At 28.5% G+C, this 14,160-nt stretch overlaps 1 protein-coding gene across 7 annotated transcripts in view; it reads left to right on the top strand.

Moving 5' to 3' along the window:
- Positions 1-14,160, top strand: part of LOC117167741 (patronin) — a 161,455-nt gene that overhangs the window by 3,139 nt on the left and 144,156 nt on the right. For all 7 annotated transcript variants that reach the window (XM_033353233.1, XM_033353641.1, XM_033353007.1 and 4 more), the window contains exon 2: positions 620-994. In XM_033353233.1, the coding sequence (XP_033209124.1) occupies positions 764-994 (231 nt within the window). In that variant the 5' untranslated portion in view covers positions 620-763. The remainder of the gene's footprint in view (positions 1-619; positions 995-14,160) is intronic.

Here is a 14,160-nt window from a genome sequence, read left to right as displayed (position 1 = left end):
TTTATTTACAAAAAAAGTTCTTAGGTTCAAAAAAACATTCAGTGAACTGAAAAACTGTGGTCGGTAATATAGGTATTTAGCTGTGTCACATGCCCTTAACATTATTGATTTCCCTGGTGCATGTTTATTTTTATACCTAAAAGAAATTTTGAAGGACCAGAGAAAATGAAAAATTGGCCAGTTGAAAGTCGTAGAAATTCAGGGAATTTTCAAATTGGGTTTTGTAGCAACCCTTAAGTATTTATTCAATTTCAAATGCTACAGTTTTAAACATTTCTATTCACGTCTCAGTAAATTGGAATAAATCGCATACAAATTTGACGCTTTATCAAGTTTTGAATTTCATTTGCGTTTCATATGTAAAAACTACTTTTTATAAAATCCATCACTATCACTAAATTCTTCTATTATTTTCTCTTGCGAACTAGTAAATCCTTTTTCATGTAAATAATTAATTTTATAAGCGATAGATTTTTATGCACAACTATGTTAATTACATTTCTTGAACCTGAAAATTTAATTTAAACTTCATGTCACTTCCCACATTAAATTGAATCGAAGCAGCCCCTTATTTACCTGCAGACCTGTGTCACCCGAATGTTCTTTTTTTCTTTTATAGGTAAAAAGTGAAAGGTAAATTTATCAGTCACAAAATTTCCGAAGCCATGGATGACAATAATTTTTCGTGGTTAAGACAAAGGTAAAGATCAGTTGGCCTGAAAAAAAATACTGCTTGACGGTATTCAGATGTTGTGATTGTTGAATGTGGAGTGCGATTTCGCGCCTTTTGGGCAAAAGCAAATTAGAGGACACGAGTCCCAGTCCTGAAGATCAGACGTACGACGTTAAAAACGTGCCAGAGGCCAACGAAGTTGTCCATGTTTTCGATAAAATGGATCGAAATACGGCCGATGAACGACGAAAGGGCCTTGGTGATTATCCAGCTGGAGGAGGGGACTCCGAACATCATCCAGATTCCCACGATTCTCGCCAGGTAAAACAATTTTATATTATTGGTTATCATTAGTGACACTCGTTGTCAATCAAAAAATCGTTGTTGAGTAAGTCACCCATCCGAGTGCCAACCGCATACGAAGTTGCTGAACCTTCATGAACGCCGAAGCGACATAAAATTATAGTCTTAAATAAGAGACATTTGATTCCCGGAGGATTTTTAAAAAATTTCAAAATTACGGGAGTTACTTCATGTTCAGAGTGTCCAGTAACTTTGAAAACATGGAATTCTCCTTGAATTTTTTTTTACCTTTAAAACGTAGAACTCTCCATGAAGTTTTCATGAGATCCTTGAATTAAATTTGCCTTTTCTTATAAAACAGTTATTTTATTGAAATGCGAAAAGTAATGTAAATCATTTAGTATGTTAGAAAAGAAATATATCGTTTAGAAGAACTCTTTGCAACTGAAACGTTTTTTATTTATCAAGATAAATTATATTTTACTCATTAAAGATTAAATAAAGAGATTTCTAGGCATTTTTTGTAGACTTTACAAATTATTTGATAGATTACAATGAACAGACCTTAATATTGTGAATAATTCTATACGTTTTTAATTTCGTCTCCACGAATATAGAATGTTAATGTATGCATTTTTTTGTGATATTCAACTAACAAATTATAAAAACTATTAGTTGCAAATTTCGATGTTAATGCAGTTTTAGAATTAGAATGACAGGGTGTCTAGCGACCTTAAAAACTTTGAAAACCTGGAATTCTCCTTGAATTTTTTTAACCCTTGAAAACCTGGAGGTCTTATTGCGTTTTTTCAAGAGAACTTTGAAATGCGAAGAGTAATTTAAATCTTTTATTCTATCATGAAATAAACATCTCGTTTAGAAGAAATCTTGCTAATAAAAAGTTGTTTATTTATCGAGATATAATTTACCTTTTGTTCATTGCAGAATAAATAAAGACATTTGAAGGCACTTTTTGTAGGCTGTACCAATTGTTTTATAGATTGCAATGGATATACTTTGATATTGTGAATATTTCTATAAGTTTTTAATTTCTCCTCAGCTAATATAGAATGTTAAATATATTTAAAGTTTATAACGATTTCAAGAATTGCAAGGATTTTAACAAGGATGTAGTACACCGGATTTAAAAGATTTCAAAAAAATGAAAGATTTTAAACGATTTCAATTTTTTTAAAGATTTCACTAAGTTTTAAAATATTTAAGTGATTTCAACGAATGAAATTGATTCCAGGAATATTTCACAAATATTTCAAAGAAGTCATGGGGATTTCAAAAGATTTCAAGAACGTTCAAGATTTTAAAAAGTACATCAGATTTGAAAGATTTAAAAACACGTGAAAGATTAAAGAAATATTTTTTTAATTTTTAGAAGATTTCCAAAAGATTTTGAATGTTTCGATGATTTCAAGCAAATGCAAAAGGTTTCAGAAAGATTTCACAGATATTTTAAAAAGTTCATAATGATTTCAATATATTTCAAGAATGCCAGAGATTTTAATAAGATTTCATAAAGAATTCGTAGGGATTGAAAAAGATGGAAAGAATTTCAAAGATTTCAAAAAAGGAACAGTACACCAGATTTCAAAGATTTCAAAAATTTTAAAGATGTTGAACAATTTCAAATATTTTAGAAGATTTTAAAAGACTTTACCAAGATTTCAAATGTTCCAGTGATTTTAAACCAATTCAAAATATTTCAAAGAAATTACACTAGATTTTAAATATGTGAATACATTTAAAAGATTAAAGAAAAATTTCACAAATATTTTAAAGATTTCATACAGATTTCAAATCATTTCAAAGATTTTACAAAAATCTTAAGATTCTAAATGTTTTTTCAAAGATTTTACAGAAATTTAAAGATTTTATAAAGATTGTAAATACGTCAAAAGGTTTAAAACTAGTTTATAGGTATAAATTACATCAAAGACTTTACAAAGATTAAAAAATGTTCCCACAGATTTCACAAAGATGATTTATGTTCGTGAAAAATTGAGACTTTGTTTATGTATGGTTCTGCTTTCTTTAGGAATTGTTGACCAATAAAAAATTAATCGGCTCATTTTTTTAAATTCATAACAAACGGTTATTTTATTATTTGATATAAGAAGGGAGAACTCGAAAAACTTGATTTCTTGATCTGGAAAACCTGGAAAAGACCTAGAATTTTGTTTCAAAGAATCGCTAGACACCCTGAATGAGCTATGGTGATATAACAGATTTTTTAAGGGTTTCACCACTCGATTCTTGAGTGCACACCAGATTACTAAAGATTTCAAAAGGTTTCAAAATGTTTCAAAGATTTTAAAATATTTAAAAGTGCGAATGAAACAGATTTCACAAATAAAGATTTAAGAAAACTTTTACAGAGATTTCGAAAATTTCATAAAAATTGCAATGAATTCAAAGATTTAAAAATGGCGTCTACAGCATATTTCAACGATTTCGAACTCTAATTCTACACAGATTAAAAATATTTGAATAATTTCAAATGAATACAAAATAACTCAGAAAGATTTCACAAATATTCCAAAGATTTTATAAAAATTTCACACAGTTGTCAAAAGAATACAAGAATTCTAAATATTTCAAACTGGATAGAGTACACTAGGTTTAAAATATTTTAAAACATTTCGAAGATTTGAAACGATTCCAAATATTTCAATGGTTTGAAACGAATACGAAAGATTTCAAAAATGTTAAACGATATTAAAAAGGTTTCAACAAATAGGAGGTTTCAAAAGATTTCAATGATTTCAAACGAAAAAAAAGATTTCACAAACAAAGAAGAAACCTTTCATAAATATTTCAATAATTTCATAACAATTTCAAAAGATTTCAACAAATTTCACAAAGACTTCAGATTTTAATGATTCCACACATTTTGCTCAAATTTAAAAAGATTCCAAAATACTTGACAGAAGTTTCAAGTTTTCCCAAAGATTTTAAGTACTGCAAGAGGCTTCAACGAATTCACAAAGATTTAAAAAGTTTCGAGGATTTTAAAGACAAATTATGTTGGAAAAAAAATTTAAAATGAGTTTATTTATCATTCTGCTTTCTTACAATATTTTTGGCCAATAAAAAATGAAATGGCTCATTTTTTACATTTATAATAAACAGTTATTTCATTATTTGCTGTAAAAAAGCAAGACTTGGAAAACGTTGACTTCTTGACCTGGAAAACCTGGAAAAGATCTTGAATTTCGTTCCAAAGAATCGCTGGGTTTAATTTTGGCATCACATTTTTTTAATTTTCGATATTTTTGAAATCGTGGCATGAATTTTAATGCAACTTAGATATATTCTAGAGAAAAGTGTATCCTTTTTATCATAATACAGAAAAAGATATATCAACATTTTAACCAAAAAAATATTTGAATTCAATTTTTCGTTAATTTGGCACTTTTTCTTTTATTTTTTTATAGGATATACAAATTCCTTATAATTTCACCTTTTAATCAAAAAAATGATGTTGACTCTTGTGGATCACGAAATACCATTTTAGTGGGAACGTGCGCCGTCACAGCGCTGCTCTCCATATTGCAAAATAAATTGCAAATATTATTCTTTGTTATTATTTCAATACTGAATATTCATTATTTTATTGCTTATTTTTAAATAATATTTATTAGTAGTTCATGATAGATAAAACTATAAATATTAGTGTCATCAGACTACAGACAGACAGAAATTTGCTTAAAATCCATTTTTTCTGACTCAGAAGTCTGAAAACTTCGAGAATTTACGAAAACTGGATAGGTCTAAATTCACATCAATCTTCAAACCTTCCTTCATAAATAATGAGAATGTAAAAATTATAATTTCATGGTCAAATTATGTGTGCTACCAAAAAACAGTTGTGGAAAATTAAATTCCTAATATTAATTAATTACAATTCTTAAAAGTAACAATTTTATTTCTGAATTACTTGTCGTATTTAGTGTGGTTTCGTGGAAAAGTTGCATTTTTATTCCTAATAACTGAAACCATAAATATTGCGTAAAAACTATTTTCTTGCTGACAGAGGGGGCCTCAAAACGTCGATAATTCATGAAAACTGGATATATCAATAATCACACAATATTTAATAAAAAAAGCTTAAACTTTGTTATTAAATCGGGGACCATTTAAAAAAAAACATCCAACATTCATTAATAATTGACTACTATTAGACCTTGGGACAATATCTCATCATCCAGAAATTGAAATTATAAGGAATGTGTGTATTCTGACTAGACAAATAATTAATATTCGCCATATTAACGAAAGATTTAATAAAAAAAAGGCTTAGACTTTTTCATGTTTTTCATTAATTTGCCTACAATACCTCAAAGTTTCATTAAAATTCGTTTCACGGTTTTAGTAACATCTATTATTCAAACAAATTTGCTACAAAAAATAGACATGGCATAACTGGAATAATTAAATAAGACAGTAAACCCTTGGGGACTATAATTTCATAAAGTTTCCATAAGATCGAACGTCCACTAGCAGGTCCTGATATTTCTGACGCATACTGATCCATTACTCTTTTATGTGATTGCGATTAAGATTGCAGTGAATAAAAACTCGGAAATTGAAAAATTCGAAGTAGGTAACTTAAAATAGTTATTTCTGTAATGAGGTAGTCAAAATCAGGTTGCTTCTGTGTTGCTCACGATACTTTTTACAATATCTCTAATTAAAAAGTACGATTTTTGGCTAGCCTGTAGAGCGAATCGCAAGTACACGCAAGAAAATATGCTATCCTTACATTTTGAGGTTAGTTGTAAAGGTGGTAGGCTTCTGTCACCTCGCGGCGCCACTTCCAAATCGTGGAATAAAACTCCAAACACGCGAGTTTTATTCTTAACGCAGCTCTTTTATTCCCTGCTAAAAGCGTGAAAAAGCGCACTTTTTATGCAGGAATTGGACAAATGTTAATATTTTATTTTTGTAAGAACCAAAATAGTTTTAAAACTGTTAAATTAACGAAAATTAATTGACCAGTTCCATGGCCATTGTGTTTTTTTACCTATTTTAGTCTAACGCTAGTTCAACTTCCTATATTGCGCGAAGACAACTTTTTGGAATACTTCTTTTGCTATATTTTCAATATTATTTCCCCTTTTAAAAATATTTCTCTTCTTTTACATTTTTGTTTTAAACACCAACTCAAGTTTAGAAACGTACATATGCAACGATTCCAAGCAATGCAATTATAATAAATTTACAAAGTTTTACAATTGTTTCATACTTACATTTTTTCTCGATAACTCGCGCCTCCGCCATTTTTCTTAATTCCAAATTCCCAAGTTTTAAAATTCGGATGCATTCAAATTTTGAGGAATTAAATTTTTGGGGCCTTGGAAATGTAATCCATATTTAAATTTAAATAATTTTTAATTTGGAAGCCTTGTAATTCAAATGTTTAAAACTCCTGTACATCGAGCGCCATTCTTCATGCTAAATTGTGAAAACTTGTGAAATGAGGTAGAAGATCACTATTCTTTTTTTAGACTTAAAAATAGTTCTATTATTTTTAATAAAATTAAAATTTTTTTTAATTTAGCACACACATGGGGTCTCGATGTTGGTAATATTTGTCAGTAGTAATGTGAATACAGCAATAAAAAACCCCTTCCTGTTTCATTTAATACGTATTAAGTTTTTTAAATTATCCACATTTGAAAAAGATACAAATTATGCAGAATAAATTTCAGAAAATTGTACAAAATACGCTATAAGATTGATACATTCTTAATACATTTTTAACTTGTGAAGTTTTTAACATCTGATAATTATAATGTGTAGGATTTTTATTATTCTGGTGTTTTAGGCCTTATAACGCTTATCCGATTACAACCTTATCGAAATTCTTTTCGCAATATTCCTGTTAACACAAAATGAGATTTTGATCGATATAAAATATAAATTTACAAAAAATATAAAATTAAAAAATAATACAAACCATTTTTAAAATAAAAAAAGAAACCAGAAAATCAAATTTTATATTTAAAATGGTAATTTTGTGAGCTGGAAAAATGAAGGGGAAAGTTGCGTCGCACACTATCCCTTTCCCAATTTTATGATTTTTTTTTTACAAAAATCGTCAGAATTATTTTATTTGAAAATTTATGATCAAAAATTCTTTTCTATTCATGCATCAACTTTGAATTATGTGCTTTAAAGAAGTTTTTCTGTTCAAAAGAGATGTTTCAAATTTTATAAATGAGCATAACTTCCTTACTCTTGAATAAAGTGTATTAATATTATTGGTGTATTGATTTGCCTCGAATCAAGGAATCTTTTCCGCTCTTGCATCAATTTTGAATTATATTCGTGAAAATAGGTTCACTGTAAAAAACGTTTTTTTTTTTTAAATTATGAATCACCATAGCTTCCTTACACTTCATTAAAATGTATCAATGTTGTACATCAATCGATTTGCCTCGAATCATCCCATCTTTTCTATTCTCACATAAACTTTAAATTATGAGAATGTGAAAATTTTTACCATAAAAATCGGTTTTGAATATGATATAAATGACCATAATACCCTTGCTCTGTTTAATAAAATGCATTAACATTATAGGCCCGTCGATTCGTCTCGAACTAGAGTTCTTAAATTCCCGAGAATTTAAGTTCAGGTTATATAACCGAGAATATGACAGAATTTAGGAGAATTTTAAAGAATTTAAGATTTTTAACAATATTTTTATTGTTCAGGTTATATCAGCGGTTGAATAGACATTATTTGCCAGCTCAGACATATTCAGGAATTAGTGTTTCATACATTTAAAAATTTTCAATTGTATTAATTTATTTCAAACAAAATAAAGTTTTTTCTACTTTAAAAGATAACTCTTTAACAAAATACTGAAATTGTCAACAAAATAATTTAATTTTTAACATAATAGTTGAATATTCAACCTAAATAGACAAACTGCCAAAAAAAAGTGTCATAGTTGATATTTTAATAAAAAAAATAATGAAATTTATACAAGAAAAGAAAAAAATTTTAAAACAAAAAGACAAATTTCCATCAAAAATAAATAAAAGTTTATCTAAATTATTGAACCTTCAAGCCAAAAGACAAATATTCTTTACAAAAATGCAATTTTTAAACAAAAAATGTGACTATTCAACCAAAAATTAATTTTACACGAAACTGATGCATTTTTACGCAAAAAAAGGAAATTTCAAAATAAAAAATAATTTTTTTTTACAAAAAAAAACGCGAATTTTTAGCATGTGATACCAGAGATGAGGTGATACTTAGAAAATTGTCGATTTTACCAGTTTTAGATTCCCCCGGCTTTTTTTCTAGAATAATAAATATTTTGTCTTAAAAATTTGGGAAATGATAACGAACATGCTAACGGACGTCCCCGCACACTTTTTTTGGGTTTTTTTATCAACAAATTTTTGATATTGTTAACAACGTGCGTGTCTATTTCGAGGTTATGTGTTACAATTCACCCGATCGTTACTTCCAAACTATACAATATTTTTGGCCGAAAACTTTGGACTTACAAATAAACATAGTAAGTAATCTCCCGGAACTAACCTTGTTTTCAGCTAATTAAAAAAGTTTATTTCATAAATAATTTCAAGATTACCGGAAAGGCAGAGATGAAAAACGACGTAACCTCAAAATAATGCATATGCATATGGATTATTAAAATAAATAAATATGCACAATACATTTTTTTGTTATTATCCCTCAAAAAAGAGTCCGGGGACATCCGTTATGATATTTTATAGCAACTCCGAATTCAGTTTTTAAAAATTTTCATTTTTGTGGAAAAAAAGCCGGGGAAACTGTAAGTATCACATGCCCTTAATAAAAAAAATTCACAATGTAGCTTAACTTTGACCTAAGTAGTTGAATTTTCAATTAAAAAAGATTAGTTTATAACAAGATAATTAAAATTTTAATCAACGAGATAACTTTTCAAGCTAAAATAAAAATCTTTAACAAAAAAATGATTTCTTAACAAAGCGATTGAACCAAATTTTTTAAACAAAATAGTTGAATTATCAAGCAAAGAAGAACGATTTTAAAACAAAAAGTTGCATTTTCGTACAAAAAATCTGCCCGCTTTGCAGGTACATTCTCATCGCGCGCAGCTTGCTTCGCTCGCAAGTTTGAGCGCGCCTAGGGCGCGCGACGGTTGAATCTCGCGCTTCGCCCTCGAACATAATTACACCTCGCCCTTCGCGCTCGGATATTTATTCTTTGCATTTGGAATGCTTGATAAAAACTTGATCAAAAAGATCTCTTTTAGATGGCAGCATTTATATGCGTCTTCATATTCTGAATTGTCAACTTAATTAAGTAGAGTCAAATATTAAGTTTCTCAAAGCTCTGTAGGCTTTGAGGTACACATTCTCATGGGGACACTCGCGCTGCGCGCTCGATTTCCAACAGACATTTGTAAACAGGTTTTGTTGGATTTTTTTCTCGTAACTTTCGTCGGTTTTCCACACATTCTTTTTTATTTTATTTTTTTTTAACGTTATTTTTCACGAATAAAACAAAAAGTACGCGTCCTATCAAGAAGTGATTCTTAAAGAAGTTGTTTTTTTTTTGTGATAACCATTTTTGTTAATTCATCTTGTTTCGTATCCTACACAGTTTGTCCACAAAATGGAATGTTCTATTTTCCATTATTTGTTGGGCAATCAAAATTTGAATTTTCGATTTTTGAAGAAAATCCAAAAATTGGTTATGATAATCTTGTAGGGCTTTCAAAAATAAATGTTTTTCTTCTTTTGACTTTTTTTCGTATCGTGCGTTTTTCGGTTTCAAATTTTGATTTTCGGTTGATTAAAAAAATTTTGAAAACGCTATTACTCTGAGAATTTTCATTTTATCGAAAAAAGTCATAAGGATAAATTGTTTGTTCTTTTCAATACTATAAATATCCGTACATAGAATTTTCAAATTCAGAAAAAAGTGGTCTCAAAAATTTTCAAAATGCGCTCACTTTTTAAATTTTTATCAAAAATGGCTGGTTAACGAACACGTCCTTTCTTTTAGGATCTAAAAAAAGTGTGCCAAAGATGGATTTGATTCGTTCATTTTTTCGAGATTGATCGTGTTTACGGACGTACAGCAGGCGCCATCGTGAAAACCTGATTTTCGGATTCAGGGGTCTCGAAACGTGGAGATCCATTGAAAAAGTGTGATGTCAAATTTCCGACAATTCTAATACTTTCTCAATCATAAATGATGAGAATGTAAAAATGAAATTTTTCCTATAACAGATGAAGTTTTAAGTCAAAAAGATAAATTTTCAAAAAAAATAGTTGAATTTTCGGCTGAAAAGGATTTTAGTCGAGTTTTCACGATCAAACTATGAATTTTTAAACAAAATTGTTGAATTCTCCAGCAAATAGTTGCATTTTCATACAAAAAATATTGAATTTATCTTAAAGAAAAAGAATTTTTTATTACAAAAAAAGTTGAGTTCACATCCAAAAAAGATTGCAGTTCATTCAGTTACATGAAAAATTGAATTTTTGTAAGAAAAAATAAGTTTGTACAAAAAAAATTGAATTTTCAATCCAAAAAGACGAATTTTTTCTACCAAAAAGTATGAATTTTTAACAATATAGTTAAATTCTCTACCAAATAGTTGTATTTTTATCCAAAAAATATAAATTTTATACTAAAATATATGAAGTTTTAATAAAAAACAAATTTTTTTTTTATAAGTGGAACTTTCATCTAGAAAATATTTCAGTTCATTTTTCAACACCAAAATATAAATTTTAAACAAAAAGTAAATTTTCTACGAAATAGTCAAGTTTTCCAGAAAGTAGTATAATGGCTTAATTTCTAACTTAACAGTTGCATTTTTATCAAAAAAAAATATATATGTAATTTCTGCTAAAGCCGGTAAAGTTTAAAATAAAAAAGACAAACTTTCAAAAAAAGAGTTGAATTTTCAACCGAAAAGTTAACGAAAAAATGCAATTTTCTATTAATTAAAGTAAATTCTGAGATTCTCATAAATTTTCAGAGAATTTATTTCTCGGTTATATTTTCGGTAATATTCTCATTCTTGTTACCGTTCTCAAAGTAATATAACCGGCTCAGAACTCTATCTCAAACCAAGGAATCTTTCTTATTTTTGCATCAACTTTGAATTATGTTGAAGAAAAAATTTTACTATAAAAGAGCGTATTTTCAAATATTATGCATTCGCATAGGTTTATTACTTTCCAATCAATTATTAGAATATTACAGGTCAATCGATTCGTCTCGAGTCTACACCTATTCTCGCATCAACTTTAAATTATGAAAACGAATAAATTTTTACTATAAAAACGATTTTAAATATAATATAAATGACGATAACTTCCTTACTCTATGTAAAATGTACTAATATTGTAGGTTAATCGATTCTTCTCGAACCAAGGAATCTTTTAACTTCTTGCATCAACTTTGAATTATGTTAATGAAGAAAGTTTTACTATAAAAAAAATATTTTAAAAATAATATAAAGAGCTAAAAAAATGCAATATTTTTAGAAATTCTTCTGTCAGTTTTAAGACATTAGTGGTGAAAATAATTCCTTCAATTTTCCTCAATTTATATCCAATCCTTTTCAAGTTCTCGTGTTCACAAAAAATTGTGACATTCACACATCTACACACACATCCATATCCGGACAATTACTTGGAACATTGTATTAGATATCTTTAAATTGAGGAACATTTGATTAAATGAATTAAAATTTTTGATAATGTTACCATTACAAAGCTTCCTCTATGATAAAGCAAAACTGATATATAATATATAATAAATTAAATTTCTAATTGTCATTTTATATGAACATAGAACAGAGAACTATTATACTTTCCATTCTGAATTCATCTCTTTGGTTGAAAATTTAACTATTTTGATGAAAATTCGTTTCATGTTTGGTGCAAAATAAATTTTTTAAACTGACACTTAAAATATTTCATTTTTGGTTAAAAATGTATCTATTTCATTAAAAACGTATTTATATATTTTGTTAAGAATTCATCTTTCTTAGTAGAAATTTAATCTTCTTGCTTGCAAATTTATCCTTTTTGGTCGAAGATGTGCTGAGGTCGTTGCATGAATTTTATATAATATATATTTTGAAATACTGCATGAAATTCTGGAAACTTTAATACATCCACAATTTGACTTAAATACTTAATGCTTGATAAAAAAGTATCGAAATACCGATTAAAAAATGTTCTGACTTTGAAACTTCAGATCCTGCAAACCGTTCAAACAATCACTGAAGTTGCTCTATTGACTAATGAAGTATCTGGCAGATAGCTGGTGAACATGCAAATTACGGCTCAGAGTGTTTCTTTGCTTAAAAATTTTTCGAAAACTAGCAGCTATTCGTAACCAAATCTCACTAAAAAATACAATTTTGCTATAATATAAAATATAAAAAAGATAGTAATGCTTAATGTCATTCAAATACGTGAAAGTGAGATGTTTCCAGGTTTAACCTCAATTTTTTTAAAGCCCATATCGGAATCATGAAATAATTTTTTTTTCTCGAACCTCTGCCCAGAGCCACTGCCAAAATAAAATTATGTCTGCAGATATGGAAGTGAGTGATTATGAGTGACTTAAGTAACTTTTTGAGAAAAATTTTCTCACCATCCACATATGGACTTTTGGCAAATTCGCAATGTTACACTTTACAAATCCTGGCTTTAGTCAAATTCTAAGAATGTTATACACCTTTTAGGCGTAGGAACAGACCCTGAATTACGTCCGGCGATCCGCCCAACCAATCAGATTTTTTCGCAAAATTGTAAAAAGTATACTTTTCAAACTAAAAAAATAAAAAAAAAACAGTTAGATTCTTCCTTGAGATTTTATCTTTTTTTTCGATGAAAAGTGGATTATTTGACTGAAAGTTGAACGACAGTGAATTTCTGATATAGTTGTTCCGAGAATTGACGCTGCGCCGAAAGTATGAGTAAAAGGAGTTGCGCGGGGTGTGCGGCGGTCGTTCAGGCGCGGCCAAACAAAAGCGGAGTGGAACTCAATTGAGTTCACAAATATACAAAACAATTGTAGATACAGCAGATCCAAATTGTCTTTCCTTTCTTCGACCGTTTTAATTTTCAATAAGTATTTTAGCTAAATTCAGCAAATATTCAGTCTTACGGTCAATTGAGTTCGCTCACAAGCATCGTCAGTCCCAGTACCGGCATAACATCAGATTTTCACTGTACTTTGTAAAAAAATTAATTTTTGTATTAAGGATTCGTAATTGAAGGATGGCAGTCCAAAAGGTGCTGAGGGGAATTTTTACGCAAATGGATTTATTGGCCCAAAAATTATTTAAAACTCAATTATACACCTTGTTAAAAGTATTTGCTCGAAAGCGCACTTTTTAATTTTTTAGTATACTAATGAAAAGTTGGTATGCTGCAGAATTTAAGTAACTTGCAATAGACCCCCGTGTAGAATATTTTTCAATTTTTGTAATTTTTGTAATTTTCTGACCGTTTTTAAATAATGTTTCTCTTCTTAAACATTTTTTAATAATTAAAATTAAAAAATTAAAATTTTTAACGTAAAATGCCAATGCCAACCTAACCTAAAACTTGAAAACTTCACATTTTTTGTTTTTAATACGAAGTTTTTGTGATGTAAGAAGTTTGGCTTTTGTTCACGAAGAAAATTTATTTCAAGTCATATCAAATTTAATATAAAAGTAATATAACTTAAAAGAACAATCATACACCGCGGCACTATCACACACAAATTTTATTTCAGCTGAAGTGAATAACTTTTTTGGATCAACATTTTTTAATTCTGGTTCAGCACCCCCGTACCTCAAAAGTATATTTTTATTTTTGTAAAAAATTTAAAATTCTTCTTTTAATCGTTACCATAAACCGATTTTCAAAATCTAAAATTCTGGTGTCAACATTCTCGATCAATTTTCTTGGAACTGATTAAAATGTTTGCATCAAACTTTGTTTACTCATATTCATAAACTTAATGTCTCGAGAGCATGTTTCTATTTTTATTTAAACTAAAAATTGAAATTTGTATCTCAACAGAAACCGGATGCGCGCATAGATTTCCAAAATAAGATAATCGAAAGCATAGATAGGGCAACATGGGAGGACCGTATAAGAAACAAAGATTTAGAGGGCGC

Source organism: Belonocnema kinseyi, chromosome 1 (genome assembly GCF_010883055.1).
Source record: "Belonocnema kinseyi isolate 2016_QV_RU_SX_M_011 chromosome 1, B_treatae_v1, whole genome shotgun sequence".
Classification (NCBI taxonomy): Eukaryota; Metazoa; Arthropoda; class Insecta; order Hymenoptera; family Cynipidae; genus Belonocnema; species Belonocnema kinseyi.
Note: the sequence above shows the minus strand (reverse complement) of the source record. Positions and strands in the feature narration are given on the sequence as shown.